General features: G+C 44.6%; 1 protein-coding gene across 1 annotated transcript; it reads left to right on the forward strand.

Moving 5' to 3' along the window:
* The first annotated feature begins 1,596 nt into the window (after positions 1 to 1,596).
* LOC119294940 (protein RESTRICTED TEV MOVEMENT 2-like) lies at positions 1,597 to 2,867 on the forward strand. Its single transcript, XM_037573243.1, has one exon. It carries the CDS (start codon positions 1,665 to 1,667, stop codon positions 2,631 to 2,633), a length of 969 nt encoding a protein of 322 aa, XP_037429140.1. The 5' UTR covers positions 1,597 to 1,664; the 3' UTR covers positions 2,634 to 2,867.
* The last annotated feature ends 10,437 nt before the right edge of the window (positions 2,868 to 13,304 follow it).

The raw sequence follows: 13,304 nt of genomic DNA on the forward strand, positions 1-13,304 counted from the left end.
ATAAGAAAATGTTTAGCTTGTTCTAGAAAAACGTCTATGGTATTTATGAAAAGCAGTTAACCATATATTTGGAAAATTTTCAATGGGTATTTGATAACTTTTGAATGTGTATTTCGGAAAATATTGCAGTGTGTAATTGAAAAATGTTTAATTTGTACCTACAATATGTTCAACCTATATTTCAAAAAGTTTGTATGTATTTACAAAAATGAAGAAAATAAGAGAAAAATGAAAATACGAAAAGAGAAGATAGAAAAATAAGAACAAAAAACCGTATGGAACCTTCTAAAACCGGCCCATAGAAGCTTCCGTAAATTGCTCCACAAAACTATTGTAGGGTGATATAATCCTCGCGGGTCAGTCATGGTAGCGAACACGTGCAAAACCCTCTTGTCCTGCTTCCCGAAAGAAAGCCTGTTTTAGCAGCACTGACCTAGGGCCTGATTTCAGTTGCAGCCGCGGATTACTTTTTTTTTTGCGTGGTTATTTTGCGGATTACTTTCTTTCGGTTTCGTTTGGACTGGGAAAAGAGTGAAAAAATATCAAATATGTCAAGTTATGAAAGGACAAAGCATATGCACATATATATAGTAGACAACACCATTGTGAAATACAGTAGATGGTAGAACAACACGATAAACTCTGGGCTGAAAGACAATAACAAAGTAGTTAGAAAATAGAATGACAAAGTTAGCTACTGTACACCAAGATAAAAATATCGCAACAAATAATTGGATAGTTTTTCTGCATGTGGAATCAATGTGATAATTGCTGCATGAACCTTCTTTCAGCTGTGGGGAAGGATAAAACCTTTTTATCTCCCCCAAAAAAGATATATCTCCATCGATAAGGTTTTTCGAAAATCTGATGGCGCGTGTTTATTCTTTATTTTTTGCGAAATCTATTATGATTGGAAGGGGTTTTGCCTTAGTGTGTTTCAGAATATATAGGTAGAAAATCGAAATGGTTTTGGCATTTTTCCGTAAGAACACAAACGAATATGCCCGGATTTTATTTTTTGACCGAGGGTCCGTCCTCCGTTCATGCGTGCGCTCGCCAGGTGGAAGAATGCACATCCAGAAGTTGTGCCACCATCTTACACAAGTTACATATACTTGGCGCTCAAAAAAATAAAGTTGTATATACTTGAAGTGAGATAGAATTAAGATGCGATGCATATCCAATTGGGTGCTAGTGACATACCCCATGGATCGCCGGCCGCACATAGCTTGGCCGCCACGATGATGCACATCTCTTCTTCACATCCATAGCTAGCTTCCCGAAGCATTCTCCTTTCTTTCTTTCTTTCTTTCTTCACCTCCATTTACCCTCCCGCGCAAATATCCCTAAACCTTCCCTCCCCATGGAGGCGGAGCACGACTCCATGGGTGTAGCTTGCAAGCTAAGCTACACTTCTTCCAACCTACACGTATGCATCCATGCATGGTCGGCCGGGTTAATTCCATACAGCAATCTCGTCCTTCCTCCTTCCTCCTCAGAGCCCAAGCTTCGAATCAACCATATCGCCATGCCAACACCTTCATATATATACACGGCGCATCATGCCAACCATCCCATCTCATCTCCCCTCTCGATCATCAAAGCGCCACAGAGCTAGCTAGCACCACTCTCAGGCCAACGCGATTCCTTGCCTACGCTTCTTCATGGCGGCCACCGGTACCAAGCAGCAGCAGCCCACGGCAACACCGGTGGCGACGGTGGTGGACCCCAAGTTCGAGTGGGCGGAGAAGGAGGGCAGCTACGTGCTCCGCCTCACCCTGACGGGATTCAGGAAGGAAGACTTCCGGGTGCAGGTGGACGGCACCGGGAAGCTCACCGTGCGAGGGGCGACCAGGCCGAGCGCCGGCGGCCCGGGCTCCTCCCTCTACAGGGTCTTCCAGCTGCCCGCAACCGCCAGCCTTGATGACATCGCCGGCCGCTTCGAGGCCGGCGTGCTCACGCTCACCGTGCGCAAGCTCGCCTCTTCCGGTGCCGGTGTGGCCAAGGACAAGGAGGACGGTGCGCCGCCGACGTCCACCGAAGAGATCAGGAGCAAGCCCACGAAGGAGGCTGCCAAGCCGACGCCACCCGCAGAGGTTGGCGGCGCCGAGCCCAAGGAGAGCGTGCTCAGCCGGACGACTCGGCAGGTCGCCGAGCGCGTTCAGCGCATGGAAGAGGAGGCCAACAGACGCAAGCAAGAGGAAGAGAAGAAGCCAGCACCGGCGGCGAAGAAGGACCAACACCCGAGGCCTAAGGCTCCTCAAGCGGCAACAGCAGCTGCGGCGACACCCGAGAAGCAAGAGTCTGCCATCGGCAAGAAGGACAAGGCGGCAGTTGACCGGGAGAGCCTGGAGGACAGGGTTAGGTTGTGCGGTGACGGCGAGGAAGTGAGGGCCAAGGCAGCTGCCACGCCGACAGCCATGGATGCGAAAGCGGAGCACGGGAAGAAGGCGGCGGCGGCGACATGCACCGCCTGGAAGGAGCGCATTGTAGGGGAGCTGAAGGGGCTGACAGACATGAAGTGGGCGGACAACACATTCGAGATTGCGAGGAAGAACAAGGAGGTGGTCGCCGTCGGCGTCGCCGCCTTCTCGCTAGGCTTCTTCGTCTCCCAGAGGCTCTTCGGTAAGTGAGCAGCAGCAATGCATACGAAGGATGACCATCTCACATACACCAACAGTTGGCACGTAATATGTACAGGCTATTGTTGTGTTAGTAAAATGTACATTAGTGACTCAACAACCATGTAAGCTATTGGTGGCATCAATCAAAGTGTGTACATCATCAAAGTATATTTGTGGAACAATTCCATACCACTTATTAGAATAAATCCGAGGCGCTTCGTCGATCTACCGAGGACCAAGCAATCACACAAGCACGACACCGAAATTTGTTAACGAGGTTCACCGATATGGCTACATCCCCGGGGCCTGACTACGGGCGCTCCTCCCCATGACACCGTCACAATACCGCACCCTGGCCGCCCAGGCGCCGGCACACGCCGCCGGCTCCCCCGCGTGCCCGTGCTATTATGTTGGCATAGGTTACATTGTGTGTCTACTCCCGCTATATGAGAGGCCTAGGATACAAGTGTCCTACTAGGACACGACTCCATATCCTATCTAAACACAATACAACTACAAGTCCAACTGTAACCTACCTTGTACAATAGTATTCGACACAACTTTAACAAACTCCACCTTGGCGAATATTCTCCACCACCTTGAATTCGTCCATGCGTCAAACCTCCATGTACATTGGACTTGAGATACACCATGAGCACCGCTACTACTCCCAAACTCCATGTGACTCCACCTGCAACTGTAGTCCCTTCTCGTCTTCTTCACGGTCAATACTTAAGCAAAATTAAGTTCCTTATTACTCTACTTTGTGCTTCCAACTTCCGGAGAATCCGTTCAACGCCATCACACACCGACCACTGTCTGCGTGAAAGTAAACAACTCACATATTGGATGCCACATATAAGAGTTACCTGAACTCAACGTCATCACTCTCCTTAACTGTATGTCTGAAACTTGAAGGAATTTCACCGTCACCCTGTGTCACCCTGAATCAAATTCGCAGTTGTCTCATCCTTTTTTTTTCCGGATAGTCTCTGGCATGTCCCACAGCTATAGCACTCCGCCTCCTTCTGTACTTGTCATCCGCACTTTGCCATGTGCACCGAACACCACAGAATATACGGCCATGTACTCTCTCAGCTTTTGACAATTTCAGACTCTCCGCCATTTTCTCAGATTCTCCATGGTCAACTCCTGTCCATCTTCCGGCACCGATAGACCCAGTCACCAACTTGAATCCGGTACTCATCAACACTGCTTCAGCACCCCTTGCACAATTTGTCTGACCACATGTCTGACCATTAGTGCCTTGGCCTGTCGCTGTGTCACCGTGCTTATTGCACGCCTCGCCGCTATCATCGCGTCGAGCCTCTGCTGTCCTGGTCGAGTCTCCCGGGTAGCTAGCCCCCACTGCCTCAACCCCCACTGCAGAGAACCATCGATCATCACCGACCGATGCCGAGTATCACGTCTCCATCAGACCACTGGTACCCAGTCCGATCCACGTGTCTCTCACTATCCCGCTGAAATAGGCTTCGACTCTCCGTTAACTTACGCCGTAGCCCCTCCATCAGCTCAGAGTGAAGTCATCCATCAGACTCCAGCTCCACCTTCAACATGACTCCATGTAGCTGCGCCTTTGCTACCCCGCGCCTTGTCGACTTCAAGCTCTCATGTGTACACTGCCTTGAATCAACCCCGCGCCTTAGTCTTGTCGAAACCGCACAAGCCCTCAAGCCTGCACCACGTGTTTCCACGCCCCAGAAGTCGGCCACCATCAGCATCACGCTCCTATGTCATCGTCGCTGAAATCACCGCCGTCTTCTGTTTTGACCGACATCCATCAGACTGTCCAGTCCGACCCAGCCGAAATAACCCGACTGCAACCATGCTCTACCATGCGTCGTGTCCGCCCACACATCTCCGTGCATTGCTTGATGCCCTGTGTTTGCATGATCTTTCCATGACGCGCTTCAGACTCGATCCTCCAAGCCTTATACGCACGTCGCCATCCTCGTCGCACACATCCATCTTCATCAACTTGGCGTTCCGCTACACAATCAAGCAATCAACACTTGAGAAAACATGTAGCCATCAGACCAAAAAATAACCGTGGATCCACCCGCCAACTCCTGTTGATCTTATATGAACATGCGATGCCGCGTCTCGACACACCTTCATGCTGCCATCACGTACAATCCATGTACAAAGCAAAGAAAGTCAAAACAACATCCCTTGTAGCCTTCTCCGTGTAAAGAATTCCATGTCCACCACACCTGGCTACTGTAGACTTGATTTACTATCTTTCCTGCTCATCAATGCACGCATCTTGGTGTTCTTTGACACCCTTTTTTTTTTTCCAACAAATCTCATGCCTTGCTCCTGTCAGACCAATTTGCTCGCAGCCGGCTTCCCACGCGGTGTCTTGCATCACGCGGCTCCCAAACAGCCCAGCCTGGGCCTCGCAGCCATAGGCCATCGTGCCTCATGCCTTGCCCGCCCGCCGGCGACTAGGCCTCACGTCCTTTAGTGCGTCGGTCACGCCCGCACCTGAACCGTGGACTTGCCGCATGCCTGGGCATCGAGCGTTCGGCGTACACACCCTGGCAAGGGAGTCCGCACGTGCCGCCAGCCAACATCGCATCTCGCCAACAACAAGACGCCGAGAAGTTCAGCTTCAGCACGATTCTGCCGAGATCCGCATCTAGCATGCTGCCGCTGCAATCGCCGCCTGACAAACGCATCCGCCTCGTGCGTCCTAATTGCTTTTCACCTGACGATCTCCGAACGTTGCCGAGGTCCTCCTGAAATCGTGCGAACCCGCACTTCACCGTGACCATCCGCCGGTCTTCGTCGCTTCCTCTAGATCAAAGATTCCGCAATCTCGAACATCGAACCTTGCTCATGATACCACTTGTTAGAATAAATCCGAGGCGCTTCGTCGATCTACCGAGGACCAAGCAATCACACAAGCACGACACCGAGATTTGTTAACGAGGTTCACCGATATGGCTACATCCCCGGGGCCTGACTACGGGCGCTCCTCCCCATGACACCGTCACAATACCGCACCCTGGCCGCCCAGGCGCCGGCACATGCCGCCGGCTCCCCCGCGTGCCCGTGCTATTATGTTGGCATAGGTTACATCATGTGTCTACTCCCGCTATATGAGAGGCCTAGGATACAAGTGTCCTAGTAGGACACGACTCCATATCCTATCTAAACACAATACAACTACAAGTCCAACTATAACCTACCTTGTACAATAGTATTCGACACAACTCTAACACCACTCTCTCTGCTATTGCTTTTCAGCAGCTAAATGAACTTGCACCAATTGTGCAGCAACTTGGAAATTCTGCTGATGCATGGAGTTATGACTTATGAGTGGAAGTCTGGCTTATTTTCTGTCAGTAAAATGTATAAGCAAATGATAGGACCCTCGGAGGTACACCACCTGTTTAGGGACTTGTGGAAGGCTGCAAGCAGAATCAGGCATAAAATTTTCTTCTGGCTCCTTCTATATCACAGAATCAGCTCTAGAAATCTCCTCAAAAGATAGAACTTCCTGTTACAAAGCTACGAGTATGCACTCTGCCAAGAGCAAGTTGAAGAAACATCCTTACATCTACTCTGGGATTGTCAGTTTGCATTATCATGTTGGGACATCATTGTCCCAAGTAGACACAGAGGGATATCTGTTTTTGATGACATCCTCCTCCTCAAACAAGCCTTCCCACCATAGATCGCCATGGACATTGTTGTCATGGGATGCTGGAATATATGAATGCAGAGGAATGGGGAAAAAATTCATAACAATTCCCCGAGCCTGGAAGCATGGAAGCATGGAGTGCACCACGATCTATCTCTAGTTAAGCATAGAACTAAAAGTAAAAACATTGTCTGTCTAGAGCAATGGATGAACTCCCTCTTATCTTAGTTCCCAGCAACTGATTTAGTTTTCATGTTAGAGAAAACGGGAGTTGGATAGTCCGCTTGTACTCTTTTTTCTTTTCTTTTCTTCCTTTGTACCGGGGTAAAAAAAAACAAAGTATGTATATTCAGACAACAAACATGGAGTCAATCATCATATCTCGTCTTATACGACCATGAATTATATGACATTGACTCAAGAGCATATAGTACAAAATATATGATGAAAATCCTAACTTCAACCGTCCGTCCCTCACCTCTACAACTCCCTAGCATCGCCACAGTCATCAAGTCTCCGCTATTCATCGACCGTTCTTGACCCTGCAATCTCAACCTATAATGTGGTCCCTATGTGGCCCACTCCAGACCTCCCACCGTTGGCTACTACCTCATCATTGCAACAACCAGTGACCCTTAGCCGAAACCAGATGCTATTTCTTAGACCATGGTCGCCCACCTTCAGCAGCATCCAGGTCCCAGCACAAACTCCACGGCAACTATCCTACTCTCCCAACTCTTTCCTACAAAGTCATTGGGAATGGCCTTGTTCCTAGTAACATTTCCATCCCCAACTTTCTCCTTTCACTGCTCCTTTTCATTGTGCCCTTCTTGCACAAAAGCTATCTTTTGTTGTGGAGGAGGAGCTCTATATTTCTTCTTGTTCATCGTCTTCTTCTTCTTCTTCGAGTAAGGATCAAACCCAATTCCCTCCTTAGAAACATATTCCCTTCGATTGATTAAAGGTCATTAAGGTTATTTTCCCTTTGAATGCAAGACACAAACCTTTTCTCCGCTGATATTTCAACTTCTTATTCTCCTCAAGGAGTAGTCGAGTGTAGAGTTAGAAGAACATGCATCATAGTGAATATCAATGGGAGCAATGCTGGCAAGAGACTTAAAGGTAGATTCTTTAAGTGGAGCATATGACTCGGTGAGAGCTATGAGCTCTCATTTGACAACATTGGAGCTTTTCTCAAGGAGCTCAAAGCCCTCAACAAGCCTAGCATGGTCAACTTGAAGCATATCATGTTTACTCTTTATGTCACTTGACACCTCAAGTTCACTAGCAAGAGAATCACTGATTTTAACAAAGTCAATTTCATAGCCAATAATGTATTCCTCAAGGGAAGCCTTCATGACTCCCAGTTCTTGGAGTTCATGCTCAAGGAGTTTGACTCTCTCTTTTTCCACTATAAGGAGGTTTTCAACAGTCTCAACAAAGTCACCGTGCTCAGAGAGTGTCTTCAAGAGATTGCCAAAGAGAGCACAAGTCCCACCATGAAGATTTTTCATAAAAGGTCATTGATGCATCCACGCCATCCTCCTCACCACCATCACACTCATCCTCCAACCGCTCACAAGGAGAGTTGGGCATGAAAAGAGGTGGGTTAGGGGAGTCAGACTTTGCTATTACCTCTTTAGCCATGAGGCAACTATGAGTGATAGGCTCAATCTTGTTGGGTACGTCAAAGAGGTCGCTAGAGGAGAAGGATGGCATGGATTGCACGGCTATGGAGACAGTACCCACATTCTCCTCGTCCTTGTTCTCATCGTTGTTGGACATGTACTCCTCATGGATAGGCGCCTTGACATCATTTTCTCTTAGAGAACTTGGAGAATATATTTTCTTTAGTACAACCTTATCTGACTTGTCTTCTCTTCAAGGGACAATCCACAACAAAGTGTCGAGACTATCACAAGTATAGAAATTTCTTCTCCGAAAGGATCTTCCCTTGAGATTCTTCCCCTTGTTAGCCATGATGCCTCAATATTTCTTAGTCATTTGCTGAGCACGACGTATCATCTTCTTGTTCAACACATTTCACTTCTTCTTAATCTCTTGAAGCACGCACAACCACCTTCTTAGCCTTCAAAGGGTGCATCGTATATCACAAGAAGCCACATTTTAATGGATATGTCGTGGACTCCCCTACCGAGGGGCAATGTTAAGATCAATCATAGCCTGCTACCTCCATGTGAGCAGGTGCCGCTAGGGATTCAGTTACCGGGCAAAAAATACGGTTACCGCCTGATAACTATGAATCTTGGCACCCACATGAAATCGCTTTACAGAGAAAATATTCCGATTTTTTGAATTTGAAAGAATTATAAATGAATTTTGTTCAGATTGAAAATTCATTAAAAATATCCACCCGGTATTTTTTATTACAACGGTAACCGGAAATATCAGTGCCACATGAGATTTTTTCCGCATCCGGAATCGAAAACTTTTGTTTATGTCCTCTCATGCTCCCGTGCATGCAGTTACGACGGCTTGAACTTTTCTTTGTTGAATCCGTATAATAACTGTTTTTTAGATGTTCGGTATAATAATTATTGAATGAAGCTCCTTGTCCCTTTCTTCGCAAGGAAGGATAAACCTTTTCATCCCCCTAAATAAAATGAGATTTCTACATTGGCATATGTTTCCAAAAAATTCTCGTGAGGAACCCGACCTTTATTTTGTTTGGAGGTTTTTTTCTAAAGAATTGGCTACAAGCCAATCGATTGAAAACATAATTTGGGTCAGAAATCAACTGAAAATATAATTTGGGTGAGTCAACTGACCCAAACTTCTTCTTTCAGCCTAAAGAAAGAAGGGGCGGCAGGAGTAGCAATCGACAGCACCCGACGGTGTTAGCAATAATCTTGAGTTTAGTGTTAGGCAAGTGCTAGTTAGATGCTACTTTGCTCGCTGCCGTGTAGTAGTACGTATTGGAGTCAACCTTGACGTAAGTGTGGGTTGTGATCGGGAAAAAAATTATATGGAACCAGGTTTTGTGGTTAGCAGGTGAGACCCATCCTGATGGATGACACGTGGCATTCACAAATAAGGATGGCAATTTTATCCATGGACATGGATATCCATGGATGTCTGAGCCGAATGGATAGGGTTTGGATATGCTTTTCTGTCCATGGGCGGCGCCCAAACCCGATCCGATTGTTCGTGGATAGGGCATGGATATAATCTTGTAACCATGGATATACCCAAACCCGACCCGATAGTATGACTTAATGGGGGGAAATCTGCTATCCCTGCCCCACGGTCGTATGTCCCACAACAATTTTACATTTTTTATCTAAAACATGCATAGGAAATTACACAATCCCTATCGTAACTTTATTTAGTTGACATTCAATCCCCTCTGTAACATACTCCAACACCTTCTCTTATTTTTACCTCCTTCTTAAATGACTCGTCATTCTCATCTATTAGAAAAATACTAAATGATCTTAGGTCATTAGTGGATGTTTGATTTACCATAAGTGAAGCCTAGCCTACCACGAGGTGAAGAATGGAAGAGTTTATGTTAATATTGTGTTATGTCTTATTTATATGTCTCAAGAGGACCCAATGGATATCCAATGGGTATGGATATCCATCGGATTTGGACATGGACACAATTTTTCACCCATGAATTTTTTCATGGGCGGGCAAAGACTGTCTTCATGGACATGGATATGGATTTGAGATTGTTCAACCCGATCCAAACCCGACCCATTGCCATCCTTATTCACAAATCACAAAGCATCTAATCTCTCTCCTCCTGATTTTAAATGGGGGTGGGGGATGCTTTGTGATTTGTGAATGCCACGTGTCATCTATCAGGATGGATCTCGCGTGAGATCTGGTCTTATAGAATTCTTTTCCGTTGTGATCGTGTCCGGCTTGTAATTAGCTTGCATGTCGAGTCGTCATAGTACTTGGCCCGTATGAGCGTTGGAGTCTAGTCCGGTTAGGATTGTTGTCATCGTGTGATAGTAGGTTTAGGTCATGGTCGGTTGGCCATGTATATATATATACAGCCCTACGTGAGAGTTTGTAACATCGATCGGTTGGGCATTGTTGTCCTCGTTGTTGCCCCTTTTGCGTCTACGCCGATGTCTTGGAGTGGAATTAGGGGTATCCGCTGTGTAAACGTCGTAGGTGGATATTGCGGTCCACTTGCCAGTGTTTACCATAGGCGGAGTGTGTTCTGTAGGGCCATTAGCATCTTCATCCATGTCTGTGGCCTCATTATAGTCCAACACGTCGGTTAAGTCATCGACTGTGGCAACTAGGTGGGTGGTGGGTGGGATGTAAATTTCCCTGTTGTCGGTTTTAAGTCCGATGTTGTCGTAGACCGAAGTCTTGTTGTCCGAGATTGACATTCTCTGGATACGATCTAGCATCTCATTTATGTGAGACAGCTCTTCAGGATCCATGGCCTGGCTGTAGGCGGGGCTGACTCGAAGTACGCCCGGCTTATAGGTCGGTATGGTTTCGGCACCGAGGAGATCCGAGGGTGACTCCGGATCCAGCGCCGTTGTCGGTTCTACATCTGACATGTCTTAAGAGATAGGGGCTGGACCAGAGTCTGAGCCGATGGTCGAGGCGAGATTGCCTGGAGTTGTCATGTCGGGGTGCTCTAGCGACGCCGAGGGGTTTGACCCGACATCCATGAAGGGGATCGGATCCGACGTCGGACCTCCGATGTCTGCTGAATCCTCAATCCGGTCGGGAGTCCAGCCTGACAGGATGAGCTCGCCGCGAGAATCTGTGACGTATTCTAAGACTAGCCACAGTGGGAGTAACTTTAGCAGTAACATCGAGTCCAACTCAGCAAATTTGTTTATGTGGCAATGAGTTAATGAGGAAAGAGGTAGTTTCAGTAACTTAGCTAGTTACTGTAATATCACATGTCCCAATGCAATATGAGTCTATAACCTAATAAATGAAGCTTTGCATGTTACCACACTTATGTTACTATCCACTATGAAGGTAGTAACATACTCTATAGATATATGAATGTTAATAGTGTATGTTACTCTTCATTATGGCTAGTCTAAGCCTCCAAAGATCACGATCTGGTCCGAGGCATAATTCTCGACAGAAGCCAAATGACCCGTCAAGTCGGCTCAAAAAATCATGCTACCAAACACAAAAGGTTGTCCGGGCATGTTGGCCGGTTAGCGACTTGCATGCGTGACTACACCCGCTAAAACATCCCCATGTCTCGTGGCCAAAAACATCACCATTGGTTTGAAGTGTTTCTTCAAAAATGTTACACCTGCAATGCAAAGAGGCTAATTCGAACCAAGGACCTTTTGGCACAAGTGGGGAGGACTTCACCACTGCACCAGGCCTACCCTCTTAAAAAAAGAAAATATAAAATAAATAAATAAAATAATATTATAGGTATGTTTAATCCTAAATTAATCAAATACAAATTTAGAAAGGAAAAATAACAATACACAACTATGTGTAACATAAAAACATCTACTTTCTCTAGCCTTATGATCCCCTATACTAAAAAAAATGAAGTTTCCTAAAAAAATCGTGGCATTGATATTACATATTTTTTTTATAATATACAAAAATAAGCATGCAATAATGATTTTTTTTGCAAAAGAAAGTGTTTCCTAAAAGTAATGGATTAGTAACATCAGTATTACCCTTGGCAAATTTTAACGTGCTCCCTCTGGCCCCCTCTTTTTGCATATGAGGTAAGAAGGTAAGAGTTAATCGGGCCATTAATTAATGAGATCAACGACCTAGATCTATTATATACTCTTATCTCTCATGTGAAAATAGGGGATAAGAGGGAGCGTGTTAAAACGGCTCATTACCCTTACAAAATGAACTGAAATAAAACATAAATCAAAATAAAAAATGAAGTTTTTTTAAGAAAAAATTGAATTAGCGATATTGGTATTACCTTTTTAGAAGAAAGAAAATAAAAACAATAAAGATTTCTAAGAAAGTATGAAACCCTTTAAGAAGAAAGAAAACAAAAGATTAAATTAAAACTTGCACACAACTTTGCACTAAATTGCACTTTTTGCAATATGCAAAGAATCAGCATATAATAATGCATTTTCATGTTCCATATAATTTACACACATATTATTTGGTGCCTGCACGTATACGTACACACACACACAAATAAAAAGAGGTTTTCTAAGGAATGAATTAATGACATTGGTACTACCATTCAAGAATAAAGAAAGTGAAAACAATAAAGGAAAACAATGACAAAATGTTCACACAATTTAGACGAAAATTGTGTGTTTTTAATAATATGCAAGATAAGAATACAATAGTGGTACTCTGCAAAAAAGATGTTTAATACTACCTCCGATCCATAATATGTGTCGCAGTTTTGAACTAACGGTAGTTCAAAACTACGACACACATTATGAATCAGAGGGAGTAAGAAGTAATGAATTAATGGCATTGGTATTACACTTTAAAAAGAAAGAGAATGAAAAATATAAAACAAATTCAAAATAAATAAATTTTCTATGGAAGAATGAACTAGTGGAATTAGTATTACCATTTAAGAAGAAAGGAAATGAAAAAAGAAACAGTGAGGTAATTTGTACAAAAAATACATAAAAATTGCGCTATTCTAAAATTTGCATGAATAAGCATATAAAAGTGGAACATTTACAAAAAGAATCTAAAAATGATTCAATTAGTGGCATTAAAAAATAATGAAAATAAAACTAAAACAATATCAAAATAATGATGTTTTCTAAGAAAAAATGAATTAGTATATTTTGTATTTCCCTTTAAGAAAAAAAATACAAAACTTACAAAGAATAATCATATAGCAGTGAAATTTGGGCACATATTATATAGTATCTGTGTGTATATAGATACACCCGCCCTACATCCCAAAAGTACTCACAAAAGTAAAAAAATAAAAACAACTAATAAAGATAAGGAAGAAACAAAAGCAAAAATGCATTAAAAACAGAAAAAAAAAAAAGAAAGAGGAAGGTTATTCGCTCTGGAATAGGCTT

This window comes from Triticum dicoccoides, chromosome 1A (genome assembly GCF_002162155.2).
Source record: "Triticum dicoccoides isolate Atlit2015 ecotype Zavitan chromosome 1A, WEW_v2.0, whole genome shotgun sequence".
Taxonomy (NCBI): domain Eukaryota; kingdom Viridiplantae; phylum Streptophyta; class Magnoliopsida; order Poales; family Poaceae; genus Triticum; species Triticum dicoccoides.

Coding starts and splice junctions, on each gene's coding strand:
- LOC119294940 (XM_037573243.1), top strand. CDS start 1,665: ATGGCGGCCACCGGTACCAAGCAGCAGCAGCCCACGGCAACACCGGTG.